We start from the raw sequence: 19,208 nt of genomic DNA on the forward strand, positions 1-19,208 counted from the left end.
CGTCCCCGGGTACACTCGCCCTCCCACCGGCATCCCACTGCGAGAACACATGAGCGCCAGCCGGTCCCCGCGCGCGCCCGCCCGCCGGGGAAGCGGCGGCTCCCGCGGCTGGGGGCAGGGCCCGGTGGGGCGGGAGCGCCGCGGGGCCGGGCCTCGGCGCCCGGGGAGGGGACGAGAGGCGGGCGCGGGGCGGCGCCCGGCTCACGTGGGCGGGCGGGAGCAGCTGAAGGTCCGCTCGGGAGCCTGGGCTGTCCTCTCGCGCGCTGCGCTGGCCGGGGCGGCGGCGGCGAAGGAGGAGGAGGAGGAGGAAGGCGGCGGTGGCGGCGGCAAAAGAGGAGGGAGGACGGGGGCGGCGTCGGACTGGAGCCGAGCGGCGGCGCGAGCTGCCCAGGGCGCTGTCGTGAGCTCGCCCGCCGGGCCCCCACCCCCGAGCTACACCCTGCCGTGCCCAGCACTGCCCGCGTCCGTGCCCCTGCGGGGAGCGCGCCGGGGCTGCCCCCCGAATGACGGGCGGAAGGTTCGACTTCGACGATGGCGGCACCTACTGCGGCGGCTGGGAGGAGGGCAAGGCGCACGGGCATGGCATCTGCACGGGGCCCAAAGGCCAGGGCGAGTACTCGGGCTCCTGGTCGCACGGCTTCGAGGTGGTCGGAGGCTACACCTGGCCCAGCGGCAATACCTACCAGGGCTACTGGGCGCAGGGCAAGCGGCACGGGCTGGGGGTGGAGACGAAGGGCAAGTGGATGTACCGGGGGGAGTGGTCACATGGTTTCAAGGGGCGCTACGGGGTCCGGCAGAGCCTGTGCACCCCCGCTCGCTACGAGGGTACCTGGAGTAACGGGCTGCAAGACGGGTACGGCGTGGAGACCTACGGGGACGGAGGTGAGCGGCGTGGCGGGCGGCTCGGCTCCTCCGCGAGCTGGTGCGGTGGGCTCTGCCCTCGCTGTGGGGAAGTGGGGAGGACGCCGGGCGCACGTGTCCGGAAACCCGCCAAAACACCTGGGGGCGCCTCCCGCCCGCGCCCGCCCTTCCCAGAGGCGGCGCTGGGGCCGGACTGGGGCGCCAGGGCTGGATCTGACCCCGTTCTTGGAGCAGACCAGCGGACCGTGTGTCCGCACTCAGGGGAGCTAGGCGTGAATGTACCTGGCCGGCGCCAGCGCTGCGCTGCCACCGGGAGGGAGCGCCGCCCGGGAGGGTTGGACTGGAGAGAGGACGCTGTCACTTGAGCCCGTCACATTACGTTCCTGATCCCTCCCTCTCCCGGCTGGGTTTGAAATCGCCACTCCCGTGGAGTTAGAGCGAACACCCTGAGCGGGTGAGGCTGGAGGTCCGTGCTGACCGCTCCCCGGATTGGTTTCACGTGGAATCGTATTTCGCTTCTGGTCCTCTAGTAGCCTAAAGATAGAAGCCAGAACCCCGTAACTAGGAGGTTGGGGAATTGTACCTTATTTGGGGGTGCATTTGGAAACGTCCGAGTTATGGGAGCAGAAAGGCCACCTGATGCAGGTGGAGTTCAGAGTGTGAAAGTTCCTAGTTTTCATTCCATTCCTTAAAATATTGGTCTTAAAAGAGTAGCAGTCTTTGCTGACCTGGAGATCTTGGACAAATTACTAGCAAGATATTTTAGAAATGGGCAATGAAGTCTACATTGAAAAAAATACAATTGGCAGGTGTGTTCCTATGCTGCTAAGTTAGCAGCTACTTTACTCCTGAGAATGGCAATACTGAAACAGAAATTTGCATTATGTATGACCTAAGCAGTATGCCTGGCTGTGAACAAAGATCCCCTTCTTTTAAGATTTAACAATATTTGCCAAAGGGATTGTGTATATACCAGGACAGAAGTTCCTCTTTTATTAGGAAAAGTATACATTACTGAAACAGGTGTCAAAACCTGATGAATCTCCTTGTGTAATACGCTGAGAAAGATATTCATGAATAGCTTATGCTTTAGCAAAGTGCATTTCCCGATAAACATAATCATATTTAGTTGATAAGGGTTGTAGGAGGCAACATCACTTTTTGGAATTAAGCAGCTCAGAGTTGGAGGATATTAAAGGGATGTAATTAAAAGTTTCTCCAGCCCACTGCAACCCCATTTATACCACTGCTTATATAAAAGCTTACACAATTTGTACACTTCACTTAGTCAGAACACTTGGGCCGTGTTTCAAATGCAAAATGGCAGAATGGTAGAACTTGCTAAAAAGGACATCTTTTCATCCTACAGTATAAATTAAGTGTATGGTTCTCATGGATTAAAAGAAAAAAACGTTCTCTAATACTTTTCTGTGGGGCTGAGTACCGAGTTTCACAATAGTTAATTAGGACCCTTAAATGTTCTGAATGGGCATAAAGTACCTGGTTGACAGCGCTATAAATATATTAGTTTGTGACTGGATTTTGTTGGAGGCCCCAGCTCTACTGTATAACTAAATTCCATGCTCAAAAGTAGAAGGCAAAATTTATTTTTTTAAATCTGTGCATTGTTTTATAATCTTTTAAGAAGGCCAGGGATGGTTCTCTTCAGTTTTGGAAAGTTGGAAAGAGTCTCCTTTTAAAGATGCTATTCATTAAACACACTCTCTTGGTTTAGAGTATTCATTATACCTAGTAATCAAAATATATATAGCACAGTAGAGGTTGTCTGTGTACATGTCGTAGAAGCCCAAATAAGTCTCCAGAATGATTTTATGAATAATCTGCCTTCAGTTTTAAAATAAACTTAAAAAAAAAAAAAACTTAAAACTTGGCATCATGCTAGGTGGTACTGTGGTTTTCTTCTTCTACCAAAAAAAAATCTAATATGCTACAGTTAGGAAGAAAAACCTTAAAAATCACAGCTGAATATCTACTCTGTGCTAATGGATTTTCTGCTGTCTCATATGTAACTTTATTTCATTAGAAAGTCCTCAATCATAAAAGGGGAGTCTAAAGCAAGTGTATTGCTATAACTTATTTCATACAAAGGTTTTGGCCAAAATAGGAATATCACTAAAAAATTAGCTTGTTTTCTGCTGTTCTCACTAAGGAGTTAGCTTGTTTTTGTCTCCACTCTCCCCATCGCCACATGTCCATCCCTGTACACCCTGTATCAGATTCAGGGAAAATCTGATTCCGTGTTTTTTTTGTGGTGACATTAAACTGGAGGAGGAAGGAAGCAGTAATTTCATGTGAGAAGTATCACTTATTTTATTAGTGATTTGTGTATGATATGTTGCTGAAATAGAAACCCCCTGAATATCAACAATACGTTAGTCTCATACTCATGAAATCCAAATCTAGGTGCCCAGAATTTTTTGTGCTAATTCTGATCTGTACTTTGTTTTTTCACTTGCCGTAAAACTATTGAAAATTTCTGGGAAAACATAATGTTTTGTTAACTAGATGCATACTTGCACATACCCATTCGGAGCATATAAACTGAAGTTTGGCATAGTGCAGTGCAGATTTGACTGAAACTCCTAAACTGGATGCCTTCCACTACAAGATTGTGTAGTTAAAACGACTAAATCTTAAAAATTAGCTCCCAAATGAACACAGTTTAAAACTGGTAAAAGTAATTTTTATACTTGTGAAATATGCATCTACATTTTAGGAATCAAGAGGAACTAATTAGAACTTTATTTGAGCAGCAGGGAGAAGTTGGAACCCACCTGCTTCATAAAGAAATAGGCCCTTTTTTTTTCTAGGTTCATTGACTAAACTAAACCTATTTTAAATTTCAGATGAACTGCTAACAGTTTGACTGTAAATTGGTTTCTAGCAATTCGGTGGAGGAATTCTTTCATATACTGTGATTTAACAAAATGGGAGAGGAATGTGGCCAATGCTCTTGTCCCCCCTTCCCTGTTTGACAGTTAAGCAGAGACTTAAACTTTCTAATTATTGCTGTTGCCTTAAACAGCTTGGATTTTCAAGCCATACTTTTTTGGAAATTCTAAATACTGTACTAGTCGTATTTTTGAAGATAACAGTTTAAGGAAACTAGCTGTTAATTTTCCATCAGTGTTAAACATTTACCAAGATGGTATGGTTGTATTTTAAAAGTGTAGATACTTATTGATATCAAACAACATCTCTGCAAATTGTTCTAGCAAAATTAACTTGTCACTGTAGACAAAAGTTAGGAGGATATGATTACAGCTCTCTTTTAACCAACAAAATATTAAAAATAAGGTGGTTTATTTTAGTATGTTCAAGCCAGATTGTGAAACTTTCATTCTAGAATTTACATTTTACCCGTCTAGGCAAAGGAAAAATCAAAGTCAATATTTCCTAAGAATTCCATTCCCATTCCTGTTGAGATGGCAGTATTTGGAGATGGCCAATATTCAGTAGGAATCTTCTTAGCCTGAAATGTTTTACATGACTATCTTATCCTCTTGGGTTAATCTTTCGGAGAAAACTATGGGCCACCCACCTCCTCAGAAGTTCATAGATGTCAGGTTAAGACTTCACATCTGGCCGGGCGCGGTGGCTCAAGCCTGTAATCCCAGCACTTTGGGAGGCCGAGGCGGGCGGATCACAAGGTCAGGAGATCGAGACCACAGTGAAACCCCGTCTCTACTAAAAATACAAAAAAATTAGCCGGGCGCGGTGGCGGGCGCCTGAAGTCCCAGCTACTCAGGAGGCTGAGGCAGGAGAATGGCGGGAACCCGGGAGGCGGAGCTTGCAGTGAGCCGAGATCGCGCCACTGCACTCCAGCCTGGGCAACAGCGTGAGACTCCGTCTCAAAAAAAAAAAAAAAAAAAAAAAAAAAAAAAGACTTCACATCTACCCAGAATATGACAGTTAGAGTACCAGACCCACTTAGTATTTCATTGTATATCTACTATTGCCTATGTCACCTACGTCAGAATGAACAAAAAGAGAAGGTAGTCTTGAAATTGGTCAAAACTGTTGACTTGGGAGTCGTTATGGTTTTAACTTTTAAGTGCAATGAAATAACCAGCCATTGTTGACACAGTTATATAAAACCACTAGCATTTTTGCTCAATGTTTTAAAAATGAATATATGCCATGCAGTGGAAATCTGTACATGGCAATATAAAATGCAAAGTGACTGCAGGGTAGATCTATATAATCAGAAGTGGAAAGAGGTCAAGACAGATTAATCATTATTTGTTTTCTCTGACATTGTGAATTGTTATGAATAACACAGAAGTAATTACATTTAAAATTTTCCAGATAGCTTCTTTTGAGGGATACTGTAAATTAAAATTTACCCTTAATTAAAGGAAATGGCCTTGATTTTGAAAAGAAACTTCTAAATTCCCTAATTTAACATTCATTTCCTCCTAAGATTATTTTAAAACCTGTACCAGGTTATTTTTTAATGTCTTTGTTTATTTAGTAGCAAAATATTCACTACAAATGCTTTAGATTACAGATTATCCTGAAAAAGCATAATATTTGTTGACAGAGTGATCTGGTATCAACATTGTAATAGTGTCAAATATACCTTTTCTCTGAGATGAAGTCCAAAATGGTAACAGTAAAAGATTTCATCTGGCCTTACATCAGTTTCTCCAAGGGTAAAGGGTATACCTTTTAGCCACCATAGCTTTTTAATGTCAACATAGTCATCAAACACCCTCTGTCCACAAACACAGACCACAGGACACATGAGAATTTTGTGTTCTGGTATGAAGTAATTCTGCCCTCAGGGTGCTTCTAGTCTGTGGTGTGATTTACAATGCAGTGGCAGCTAGGAAAATCCATAGAGGATGCAGAGATTTGGCAAATGACATGGCACAAAGCTTTGACCTTTTCACTTAGAAGCACAAAAATGTTAAATTGCTCATTTTTTTTCATAATAGTTCACTGTATTCATAATATATATTGTGGTTGTCAATTCACTCTTAGCTCAAAAAGGTTCACCCAAATTCAAATGATAATCCTGAATATTCAACAGTTTTCTCTACACTAAAAAAAAGAGATGCTGAATGTAGCAGAAAATTTAAGACGTTCATTTGATGACTGTGTCCCAAGTATTCAGATTTAAGCCTCTGTGCTTTTTGGAATGTTATACTGACATAGACCTAAAAGTCATTTTTTAGAGTTTTACAGCTAAATTAGTAATATTAGAATAAAATGTACAAATAGAATTCATTTCATATTCTCCTGTTTCCTTGTCTTCTTCCTAAGAGGAATTTTTGATGCATTAATTTCAGAGGAGAATGTTGTTTTCCAGTGTTCACTTTTTGTATTAGAAAGTACTGGTTTTTCTCTGAAATACTTGCATAAATTTTTTAATGAAAAGCAAAAATTATCTGACTACTGGAAAATTCTGTGCAATGACATTAAAACCTTACCCCCAAAATTACAGGGCGGGGATTCACAAGTGGATGCAAAGTATCCTCCAGGGTTGACTTGGAAATGGTCAGATTTGACCTTGGGCAGGCCTGCGCCAGTGTGCGCTGGATGGTGCAGGTGATTGCGCAGCTTCTGCTGCCGACTCACGGTGCTTTCTTGCGGTCTCTCCAAGGTACCTACCAGGGCCAGTGGGCCGGAGGTATGCGGCATGGCTACGGAGTGCGCCAGAGCGTGCCCTACGGCATGGCCACGGTGATACGCTCACCGCTGCGCACCTCGCTGGCCTCGCTGCGCAGCGAGCAGAGCAACGGCAGCGTGCTCCACGACGCCGCGGCCGCCGCTGACAGCCCGGCTGGTACCCGCGGTGGTTTCGTGCTCAACTTCCACGCAGACGCTGAGCTAGCGGGCAAGAAGAAGGGCGGCCTTTTCCGGAGGGGCTCACTTCTTGGAAGCATGAAACTCCGCAAGTCCGAATCAAAGTCTTCCATCTCGAGCAAGCGCAGCTCTGTCCGCAGTGATGCGGCCATGAGCAGAATCAGTTCCAGCGATGCCAACTCCACGATCAGCTTCGGCGATGTAGATTGTGATTTTTGCCCGGTGGAAGACCACGTGGACGCCACCACCACGGAAACCTACATGGGCGAGTGGAAGAACGACAAGCGCAACGGCTTCGGCGTTAGCGAGCGCTCCAATGGCATGAAGTATGAAGGGGAGTGGGCAAATAACAAGAGGCATGGATATGGCTGTACCGTGTTTCCTGACGGCTCCAAAGAAGAGGGAAAATACAAAAATAATATTCTGGTCCGTGGGATAAGGAAGCAGCTTATTCCAATAAGACATACAAAAACTAGGGAGAAGGTGGACAGAGCAATTGAAGGCGCCCAAAGGGCAGCTGCCATGGCGAGAACCAAAGTGGAAATAGCAAATTCAAGGTAAGTAAATGCAGGGTGGTTGGTTTTGCCGGGTTGGTCAGAACAATGGAGTATCAAATATTATGTTTGTCTGCCGGTGACATTGCTAAATGCGTTCTACAACTGCTAAAAAAAATCAAAGGTGGAAAATGATTACACTCAGTAGAGTCAAAGTCAGAAATGTACCTGCACTGTTCTGCAACTTCCCATTGTCAAAAAATGTTGAAGGCACTTTGAGCTCCCCTTCCCATTCTAAATTACTTCCCTCATATTAAATAGCGTGAGGGAGTTCACTGAGACCTTGTGCTCATCTTCCTGAGCCCGGGAAGTTGCTGTTTTCTTTTCTTTTTTTTTTTTTTTTTTTTTTTTTCTTGTTTTAAGAAGGACCTCTGAAATGCTGCCATAGAAAGCATTGTGTTTTGTGTGCCAAAAGAAAATAGCAATCCACGTAGAAACATACCTAGTATAGATGTGTATCTTTATTCAGATATTTACATTGGAGGTATGCACACTAAGCCTAGCTTATACAATTCAGATTCTATGAAGTCTTATTGGTAAAATTGGTTTTGAGACAGCCACCAAAATCTACATATGGCAAAAGTGGAAAATAACATGAGAAAATCTGGCATGCATTGTTTAAAACAACAGCTATATGGGAAAGGCCAAGAGACCTACGAGACTCGCCACATTCTATGCAGAAGAGATTAGGTCACTGGTGTATTAAAAGGAAAGGGGTGGAGAGAACCTACAACCTGACATGGACAGATGGGACTCTCAATGTGCCAAGGTTGGAAGAAAGAAGAGCAGTAGAGAAGGGCTGGAGTGAGTAGGAGAAAACCGGTGAATAATAGATTGACAAGTGGGGTGTATGTGTGGGCACAGAAGGACTATGTGCTTGAAGTTTTACCATTAATAGCTGGTTTCAGGGATCCAGCAAGAGGGCTGGAGAAATCTGTGGGGAATAAAGTTCTATTAGGGAAGGATATTATAGGTGAGACAAAAAGAAAAAGGTGTGGTTATAAATGGAAAATTTTATTTTTAGTCTTATTTAAGTGGGTACTGACTAGCCACGGCTTTGTAAGACTTGAAGCATAAATTTAGCATAGAATGTTAAAAATCCTGTTTCTGCTTCAATAACACTCTTCCACAGAAGTAAACGCCCTTTTGAAACCACAAAATGTTAGCATGTCTTCAAGTTTTTGTTATTGGCATTGAATTAATGAACCTCCCCTTTTTTTTTTTTTTTTTTTTTTTTTTTTTTGGTGGAGCCATAATGAAATTTCCACTGTTCGAACTTTTTAATGTACAAAAAAAAAAAAAAAAAAAAAATGGTGACATCATATGGTTCAACTTCTAGAGTTCTTTTTTTTAAATGCCCCTACTTGAAAAATAAGTAGGACTACTAAATAAGGTTGCATTTTTTGCATTACTTTTAGATATAATATTATATATTATGTTAAAAGGCTTCAAGGTTTTCATCTTTATCCAAAACTAATTTCATTTCAAAGCTAGTATTTTTTGTTGATCAGCACAAACTTTCGTGAAGGGTCTCTCTCTCTCCTGTCTTCTCTACTAGGCATCTTTTACTTCAGATCACAGTTTTGGATCTACTTTGCTTTTCAGTTTGCTTATGGATCAGATACTCAGCACATCTAATCTTGCTGGCTTACTTTTAGACCTAGTGATATACATGTTGTTAGGCCCTAACCTCTAATTTTAAATGCACACTTGGATTCTTCTATGTTGTTTTCTCGTTACAACTTAGTGATATGCTAAAGGCAGATCAGTCTTGGCAGGTGAAAAATGAACCTGTGCAGAACACTTTAATAAACAACTTGTGATTAGTTTCCATTGGAGGAGTTCATATAACACAAAGTGACTAGCAATGCAGAGATGATCTCTGATTATGCTAGTATCGTAAAACTCTCACCTAAGTCCTAGCCATGTTCTCTCTGTTGAAAGTCTTTTGGGGGTAGTAGTATTTCATTTGGGAATACTGTATTGTGTAGTTATAACCAAGAGATCTTTAGTTTAAGACCTTACACTTTTAGCCAGTTAGTTACTTCATAAAGATTTCACTTAGCTATGTTTAAAATGCTTAATTCATTATGCAAATGAAAGAGGCCAGTTACAGAAAAACAAATACTGCATGGTCTCACTTAATCAAATACTGCAGTGACCTGACTTTATCTAAAATGATCAAACTCATAGAAACCTAGAGTGAAGTGGTGGTTGCCAGGGACTGTAGGGTGGGGAAAATGGAAGGTTGCTGTTCAATGGATACAAAGTTTCAGTTACTCAAGATAAGTAAGTTGTAAAGATCTGCACTACAACATTGTGCCTATACTTAACAATACTGTATTTTGCATTGAAGACTTTGTCAAGGCCCGGTGCTATGGTACATGCCTATAATACTAGCACTTTGGGATGCTGAGGCAGAAGGATCTCTCGAGCCCAGGAGTTCAAGACCAATCTCTGCAACATAGTGAGACCCCCGTCTCTACAAAAAATAAGAAAATTAGCGGGACATGGTGGTGCATACCTGTAGTCCTAGCTATTCGGGAGACTGAGGTGAGAGGATGACTTGAGCCCCAGAGGTCGAGACTGCAGTGAGCCGTGATTGCGCCACTGCACTCCAGCCTGAGTGTCACAGCAAGACCCTGTCTCAAAAAAAAACCAAACAAGAAAAAGAATTTGTTAAGAAGGTAGGTCTCATGTTAAGTTTAGTTCTTACCACAATAAATAAAATACTGTTCGGATGACACAATCAACAGCTTAAAAATATTCAATTAACCTTCTATATTTTACTTACCTTCATTGTTTTAGTCATTTTCCCAGATACCTTACTATTATACAATGAATACTTCTAATTAGAGCTTTGTAACTTGTTTTTGGAGAAAGCAGTTAAAGGAATGACATTTCCCTTATAATAGCTCTGATTTTAGAGTCCTACAGTCTTTTAAAACCCTTAAAAATAAGAAAAGATTCTTTCAAGATTTTCTGCCTGGGAGATAGGACTTTTAGCTACGTTATTGTCATTAACCATGGCTCTTTCTAATGCCAGAATATCTACACAGTATCTGTACAGAACATCTATATGACTCCTCTGTGGTTGCTGTTACCAGTGTTTTTGTTTTTAAAACTACTGAAAATATAAGAACATAAGATGACAATCTTCCCACCTAGCCCAGTGCAGACAGAAGAAAAACTAGAAACTAAGTCTCTTGGCAGCTGCTGCTGTTGAAGTCACAGTTCATCATTAGCAACAAAAGGAGATGATCAATGAATAGTTATCGACTATTCAGTTTGTCCACCCAGTTGGTGTAAATCACTATTCTCGGCAACATAGTGAGACCACGTCTCTACAAAAAATAAGAAAATTAGCCGGGTGTGGTGGCGTACGCCTGTAGTCCCGGCTACTCAGGAGACTGAGGTGGAAGGATGGCTTGGTAGAGAAGACTGAAGGCCCCCAGTTTCAGATCTGGAAAGGCCAAGAGAGAGCATCTCGTCCAAGCCCCTCACATTCAGAGACAGGGACTGAGGCTGTCCCCAAGATCCCAACACTCCCTGTAATGTTTTCATTTCATTTATGTTATTTCTTATGCTTTAGGGACTTTTATTTATTATTTAAGTCCCAGGGAAATGGACGCACCCTTGTACCATCATCCTATTTTATCTTGAAGCAAAGGTTCAAGTTGACTCTAAGGGAAAACAATTATATTCTCCAGTAATGTCTCCAGGAGACACAGAACCTACCATCTTTGGCCCGAAGATTCCTGAAAGCATGGTGGATCTGTGGACCTTTGCTTTGTTTCTCTGAAGAGGGAGTTGTGTTACTCCGCAGTAAACACATACAGGAGGCTTGTTTCAGAAGGCTTATTACGGGCCCCTGTATAATTCCGACAGATCAAGGACTATGCGGATGACATAACAGTAGATAGTAGATATCACATAGTTGATATAGAGTATTTAATAGATTCCAGTGGGTTAACACTTAGAGTCAAGACCATAAGAGATACTTATAATTTACTGACCCCTGGGACTTATTTTTAGTCCTCTGCTCTGCTCCAAAAGGCACTGTGTTTGTAAGATTTACAAAATTTTATTTCCCTTTTGTCATAGTACTGAGGGTACAAATCATCATCTGGGATTGAGAGTGTCAACATTTTTTTTTTTTAAGAAATGTTCAAAAGGTGGAAGAGCAACTCTAAATATCTCAAGAAATGAGTATACCTAGCAGCTACTGAGACCGCTCCATGCCAGTAGCTGACATACCACCTCTAGTTCTGGATCCCAGCTGCTCTGCTCTTAGATGAAGGTGCCACTCTGACAGATAGATGTTAGAACTGGGGAGAGTGGAGCCAGTTCCTAAGCCCAGGCTCCATGGTATTTCCTTTGTGCACCCTTGATGGTAATTTGGCCAACCAGACCCTTTTGAGTAACTGGAGTGCTGTTTTAGAGCCCTAAACTATAACTAGAGCCTTATAACTTAGAATTGGATCCCCCAATATGCGAATTTACTTTCTAGAAACTGTAATAAGCAGAATCTGTTTTGGTAGAGGAGACAGAAGGCCCCCAATTTCAGATCTGGAAAGGGCAAGAGAGAATATCTGGTCCAAGTCCCTCACATTCAGAGGCAGTGACTGAGGCTCTGCCCGAGATCATCCCACCGTCCCTGTTGTTTGCGCTCTATTTCTTAGGCATTCAGTTTTCATTCCCTTAGCTTTTGCCTCCTTAATTCCTTCAGCTGTTCCTGTCATTTTAACTGTATTTCTCATTTCAACTATATTTCTCATTTCGCCAATTTTTACTCCATCGACTCTTATCTCCAATAATTCCTTAAATGAGATGTTCGAAGATGTCACTACTCATTGAGAAAAATACTTTAAGAAAGAATGTTAAGGTAAGACATTTGGTTGAGAAAGCAAATGAGAAGTGACCCTTAGAGAACTCCACATCTGTGGAAATGAACAGATCACTTAGGAAGAGGTGTGAACAGAAGCAGAGCTTGGTGTGATCTGAATATTAGAAAAAATAATTATCTTGCAAGAAGATAGAAGATGTAGGAGGAGTGGGAGAGAGCTGGCCTCAAGCAATTGAGAACCACAAGCCTTTGCTTGTACTGGCTTTGTTATATTAGACAGATAAGAAGAAATACTATAAAGTGAGGAGGTTAGCAAGTTAATAGGTAACTGCTCCATTTTGCAAAATTTGACTAACTCTGACCAGCCTCACTTAAGCTAGTGAAGCTCATTGGTACTCAGCTGAGCAGGCTCCCCGTACTACCAGAAAGTGTCAGTGATGAGGATAGGTGGCCAGTCACATGGGACTCTGCTGCTCCTTTTGCCAACCTCTCCCTGACCATTACTGGCACTTCAGGTGATGATCGGGGCTACCTAGACATGTAATCTTAGGAGGGAGTCTCTTTTGCTCCCTGTTCAGCCCAGAACTAAGGTTGGATGCCATGTTTGCCAGTTTTGGACTTAAACATAAAAATGATACATACTTTTCCTGTAGGATTTTTAAAAAACCATTCCCCATATGTTTGCATGAAAAAGGATATATTGCATTTTCACGCAGATCTCCCCTCCTCCCCCATACTCAGAATGGTTCAACCATGCCAGCTTGCTTTCTGTTGGAAAGAAGGTCTCAGCCCCTGTCCCTGCTCCCTCTGGCTGGATCCTTGGGCTGCTGGGTCCTCACTCTGCTTTAAGCCTAGGTCCCTTAGGTCTAAACTGATACTTAATTTCACGGTATTTGTTGAATCTCCCTCACCCCAACTAGATTGGGAAGGATGGGCTGACTCTGAAGTCAACTTTGCTCACTTTTGTACACCCAGCAGTGAGCTTAGATCAAAACACGTTAGTAAGTGCTCTAGTAAATATTTGGAGAATGAATGAATTAAATGCTCACGACTTAGGGTATGACCACTGCCAGTGCTCCTAATTTTGTTTTGCTAGGTAAAACCACATTTTAAGGATGGAAACTTAGCTCTCATAATTCATGCTATAGTCTGACAATAGTCAAGGAGTGCAGAAAATGCCAAGTGTGTGCTACAGGTACCCTTTTCCTTAATTAGGTCAACATTGTTACAGGACATAACCACGGAACAAGAGCATCAGGTTGAGCCAAACTGTTACCTCCATTCTTTATAAGTATTGAGCTGGTCAGTGATACATATGAGAGATTCCCTTCCAGATGTGGAAACTCCAGGAAGCTAAATTGGCTTAGCTTCCATATTTGACAACACCAAAACATGTAATATGCCAGAATGCAGGAGCTTTTTTTTTGGTTGGGGGGGGGGATTTTTCTTAGGCCTAAAGAAAATCATTTAATTTAACACATAAAGTTGGCTGGGATAGAACAGTTATTCACAAGATCACTTGACTTGATTCACATTTCACTCATAAGTAATTAAAACCCAAAGTCAACTATGAGTCAGTGCACATTATGGATCCAAATTAAACTATTACCAATATCAAAAAAAAAAAAAAGCCCATTCTCTGCTAAGTTATTATAAAGGGCCAGGTCTTTGAAATTCTTAAATTATCCTCAACAGAGGGATCTTTTGCAAGTCAAAGCTGTTTATAAGCTATCTTTATGTCTGTACTGTAATGATAGTGGTTGTATTATATTTTTAAACAGAAAGTTTAGATCACCTTTTCTATGGATTTTTTTTTTCTTCTGGTGCTCTGGTTAATTTTCAGTAATTATCACAAGTGATTTTTACAGAAAGGGGGAAATCCTTCTGATGCCTTCTGAGTCATTTTAATGAATAGATTGTTAAATAGTTAAAGAAATTTTAGAACAAAATCACCTAAAATGGATGGTGGTACTGTTTACTCAGAAGGATACCGGACAGGAAGGGACAGATTTAGGGAGGAAGATAAGTTTGGATATTTGCCTTCTTGAATTTCAAGATGCTAGCCCAAAAGATAATGGGGGAAGACGTATCTGGAACTCAGAGATTTGAGCTGTGCTTGCAGAGCTTGGAGCCAAACCTGGGAAAGACTCTTATGGGACATGCAGAGAAAGAGGAAATCTGTGTATGTAATACTAGACACAGCTCTTTTTAAGAAGTACAAGTAAAGCAGTTCTCACATTAAGTGACTAGGAATTTGTTGCCTTATGACAATGCAATTCAGGTATCTGAATTTCTATTCTTGAATTTGTGAAGTTATGCTTTCTAAGGTTTGTGCTCAAGGGACCTAAAAATGTGGCATTTATTGCTAAGGAAAGCATTGGTTATTTTCTTTAGTTCTACTACCTATGTTCTTCCATATCTGCACCTTGACTGCCTGTCACTCTTTGCAGCTGTTGTAACCGGTGCTTCTAGGAGCAAATTCCAGAAGCTTGGTTGAAACACCCAGACTCTGAGGTTCAGAAAAGTTATGGTGAACAGGGAGCAATTATTACCTTACCCTTCATGGCAGGGTTGTTTTGAGAATTGAATGGAAGAGTGGGTATCATGGGTCTTTGTAAACTATAAACCACACATAGCAGTTGTTATTTAGGAAAATGTTGCAATCCTAGAAGTACCATTTTCGTAAGTGAAAGTTGATAGAAGACCAAGAAGCCAAACTGGAATGGAGGTAAAGATGAAGTGAGAAAGAAAACGGTTCTGCAGAGACTTAGTGAAAGCTGGCACTGAAGTCTGGAAGGGAAAACTAAAATTTCAGGATGACAATAAGCCAGGTTTTGGGGACACATGTTGACCCTGTTTTAACTGTAGAAGCCTGAGCTTGCTTAAATAGTACAAACTTCAACAGATTCCAGCTCATTTAGCCCTGAAACATGACCCTTTCTCAATAGTACAAATATGAAGAATTAAAGCAGCAATTTCTTTTTAGTATAGCATCATTTGTAATGAAAACCACCCTACTCCTATGTTTTCTGGAAAGCCCCCCAAAATAGGATTGCATTCCTATTTTATCCTGTATGCTTTGTGTGAGTTTCAGCTTTGACCTGGAGAAACTCTGTTTTTAAGCAAGTGGCAGAGTTCTGCCTGCATGCTGCCATAGCTGGTAGACTTCTCCAAGCAGCAGCTGCCAGGCAGCCGAAGCACCCTGCTCACAACTTTCCATTATGGATTAAGCTGACTCTGCCAATCTCACTTTACTCAAGACACCAAACTGGACGCTTGCAAGACTAGTGCCTTGCAAATCTTTGAGATGCTTTTCTTATTATAGATGAAATATGAACATTGTGTTTAGGAACAGGATCCAACAAATGCCAAAGGTATTTATGTAAGTCATTCAGCTTTAGTACAACAGCCTCTTGAGAATAAAGTCAAATCAGCTTTTAATAATTTCACCTTTCTGTTTTAGTTGCTGTTTCACATTTGTTTGTATAATGTGCTAAATTAAAAATAAGCTGCTTTCACAAAAATTTAATTAATATATAAGGAATCAAGATTGGCTCCCAAATAGTACAACTCTTTGAAGTCAATCTTCTTAGGACTTCCATGTGGGCCAAAAGAAAGTTATTTAAGCCAAGTAAAATACATTAATTCACTTTCTAGCACTTTTAATACAATAGATTGTCAAAGATTAACAAACAATTTTATTATGTTTTGTTAATTTTTAAACTCAAATATGGTAAAAATTTTGGTGACTTTTACTGTATTGAATCAATAGAATTTTGATCTCGGTTGCTTGATCTAGAAATCCCTATCAATGCCATTTTTTAAATTAGTGTGGGAACTTTTTTGAATTATTATTTCAAGATTTCAAACCTTCCATCCATTAGGGAAGCATTTGAGATACACATGGGGATCATGTTTTGACATGTTAAGATAACCCATAGAAGCCAGCAATTTAGGGTTCAAGGATAAGAATGGAAGAGCCTCAGATGATGGGACCTTACTGCCACCTTGTTTCCTCCACCAGCCCCAGACACTTGTTCCCCAGCCCACTTCCTGCTCAGCCCAAATGATTTGAAAATCAGTTGAACTGTGGACTGATAGATTACTTTGTAAAGACTCAAACACCCTGGAAGGGGTGATAGTAGCCCGGCCCATTTTATAAGGTTCAGTTCTTAAGGGAAATACCAACCTTAATCATTCTTAGTTACATTAATCCATTACATACAATGGAAATGTAAAATTATGATTAAGACCTAATCCTTTTCGGCATGGAGTCTGGTTAAGACAGATGAAAAAGTAGTTATTATCCATTGGATTATCAGCACCTTGCTTAGGTAATGCGTAGGAAGGGGTTGATCATAGCCTGCGGCTGGAGGCAAGTGTCTGCAGGCTGCATCCAGAGTGAGAACCAAAGGATGTGTCGGTGTTTTCCAGAAAATAGACGTGGGTGCAAAGGACAGTGGACCATGTGTATTTGGGGTCTGGTAAAATGTGCAATATGGTTGGAAAAGAGTGCTAGGTGTAGGGTGTTGAGAGATGAGCAGGGTCTCTTGAACCTATAAGGGGGAGTTTGGACATTATCCCAAGGGTAGGGGAAGGCTATTGATAGGTGTTAGGCAGAATTACATCATCATCTTTAGAAAGATCACTCTAGCTGCAGGTGGTATAGGGAATGGGGACAGTAAGGGGCAGTGAAACTGGAGACAAATTAAATAGTCACAGGCTGGGCACGGTGGCTCACACCTTTAATCCCAGCACTTTGGGAGGCTGAGGCAGGAGGATCACTTGAGCCCAGGAGTTTGAGGCTGCAGTAAGCTGTGATCATGCCACTGCATTCCAGCCTGGGTGACAGAGCAAGACCCTGTCTCTAAAAATAAAAAAATAGTTATCTGCTAACTAGTAATCTAAGCGATAGCCTATGTGTTGGGCTAAGCCGTGGCAGTGGGATAGAAAGAAGCAAATGATTGAATGAGAGCCTCCCAAGCAGATTCACTAGGACCTGTGGCTGGTTGAGTTAAGCATGGTAAGCCTGGAAAAGGAGTCACCAGAGTGGCTCCAAGTTCCTGGCTTAGCCAACTAATGGATGGTGGTACTGTTTACTCAGAAGGATACCGGACAGGAAGGGACAGATTTAGGGAGGAAGATAAGTTTGGATTTTTGGCTTCTTGAATTTCGAGATGCTAGCCCAAAAGATAATAGGGGAAGATGTATCTGGAACTCAGAGATTTGAGCTGTGCTTGCAGAGCTTGGAGCCAAACCCTGGGAAAGACTCTTATGGGACATGCAGAGAAAGAGGAAATCTGTGTATGTAATACTAGACACAGCTCTTTTTAAGAAGTACAAGTAAAGCAGTTCTCACATTAAGTGACTAGGAATTTGTTGCCTTATGACAATGCAATTCAGGTATCTGAATTTCTATTCTTGAATTTGTGAAGTTATGCTTTCTAAGGTTTGTGCTCAAGGGACCTACCCAGTGAGCAAGCTCTGTTGGACTGATTTTTTTTTTCTTTTCTTGGCAACCTACTGGAACAAAATATCACTCTCACAAATTATTATACTAAAGAAACATCATTTGGCAAACATTTATTTAGTGCCAGCTCTGTCCAAATATGGCACTAGGCCCTGGGAATACAGAGATGAATAAGAAACAAAACCTGTCATTAAAAGCAAATACCCTGCCAGGTTCACAGTACCTTTGTGCAACTGGCAGGTGCTGTGGGGCTGCAGGCTGGAGGGACCTACCGAGAGGCACCCGTGACCCATCCTGGGTAAGCTCATCATAGACACTGTACTGGAGCTCTTCGCACCAGCAGTGCTCCTTGCCTGAATGCCTTCTGCCTTGTCCCCCTCCTTGCCTAAGCCCTTGCCTAGCAATTACACTCAAGGTCCATAGCAGGCGTGGACTGCATTAAGAAACAAAATGTCTCTTCCAGTAAGTAATTGTACACCTGATAACAGGAATGCTATCAATAGAGCATACAAAATATGTGTACAAATGTTATAATGCAAAAGGGAAAATTGCTAGTGGTTTCTTTGAAAAGTTTTAAAAATTATTTCTGCATAGAGTCCATAAGATACAATTTTGGGTGGTAGCAGGATCTTATTAGCAGTATTTGTGTACAGAAACATTACAGTTAGCAATTTGCAGTAAATGAATGTTTTGGCAGTGTTTCCAGATAGAAAAACAATGTAGATGCTACTAGGTTTCCCCTAAGTGTGTTATGCGCTAGTGCACATTGTTCTGTCCTTGTGGTCTGAGGATAGTAATTTGGGTGATACCTTTTGGCTACACATAAACAGACCCAAAAGGTCTTGAGTGGTTACCTGCTGTGAATTTGATATCTGTCATCTCATCTCATCCCCATGGCAACCCTGTGAGTTGGTAGGAAACTGACGCATAGAAAATTCACATGGCAAGCACGCGACAGTGTCAGAGCCCCAAGCCCTTCCCCTCCACTGGGCTTTGAGAATTGGTACAGGAATTTTTTTTGAACCCATGTACCCTCCTTAGGCTCATAAAAGAAGATCTGTCTGGGAACAGCATTATTTAGTCATAGACTTCTTTTGGCCACTGTTTCATTTAACAGACGTTGTTCATTCAACAGCCACAAATCTTGTGAGCCAAACAATCATAAAAAGATAAGGTCAGTATAACATGGTAAATTCCAAAAAAAAAAAAAAAAAAAAAAGACGACAATGCGAAGAGGGAAGAACACTGAGGGCATTTGGGGTTTACAGGGATGAGGCTGAGCCTGTGAACATGAAGAATGAGTGGAAGTTAGGGAGCAAACAGTGGCCAGTGTTGCATGCAGGAGGAAGATCCTGAGCAAGGGTGGAGTGGAATGAAAGTGTACAGTGTGAGTTCCCGCAAGCAGTTAGATAGTGGAAGAACGCTTTCTCCAGGAGCGATCCGTCCACCCACTGCAGCAGATCACAAGGGGTGCTGAAAATTCTCCAGTCCTCCACGCAGTACTGAATTAATGTTTCTTTGCATGAGGTCCAGAAGCTTGCATTTATTACAGACTTCCCAGGTTATTCTTGGGCACACTAAAATTTGGTAAGTGCATTGGGGGGATATGATAGGAAACTAAATTCCCAAGGTTTGGGAGGTGCAT

General features: G+C 42.0%; 1 protein-coding gene across 6 annotated transcripts in view; it reads left to right on the forward strand.

Annotated features, from left to right (window-relative positions):
• Positions 1–252: 252 nt before the first annotated feature.
• Positions 253–19,208, forward strand: part of LOC105483572 (junctophilin 1) — an 80,612-nt gene continuing 61,656 nt past the window's right edge. For 4 of the 6 annotated variants that reach the window (XM_011744467.2, XM_011744466.2, XM_011744463.2 and 1 more), the window contains exons 1-2: positions 349–882; positions 6,491–7,250. In XM_011744467.2, the coding sequence (XP_011742769.1) occupies positions 504–882; positions 6,491–7,250 (1,139 nt within the window). In that variant the 5' untranslated portion in view covers positions 349–503. Of the gene's footprint in view, positions 883–6,490; positions 7,251–19,208 lie in introns of all 6 variants that reach the window. The other 2 variants (XM_011744465.2, XM_011744464.2) reach the window with 1 other exon arrangement.

Source organism: Macaca nemestrina, chromosome 8, assembly GCF_043159975.1.
Source record: "Macaca nemestrina isolate mMacNem1 chromosome 8, mMacNem.hap1, whole genome shotgun sequence".
Lineage (NCBI taxonomy): Eukaryota > Metazoa > Chordata > Mammalia > Primates > Cercopithecidae > Macaca > Macaca nemestrina.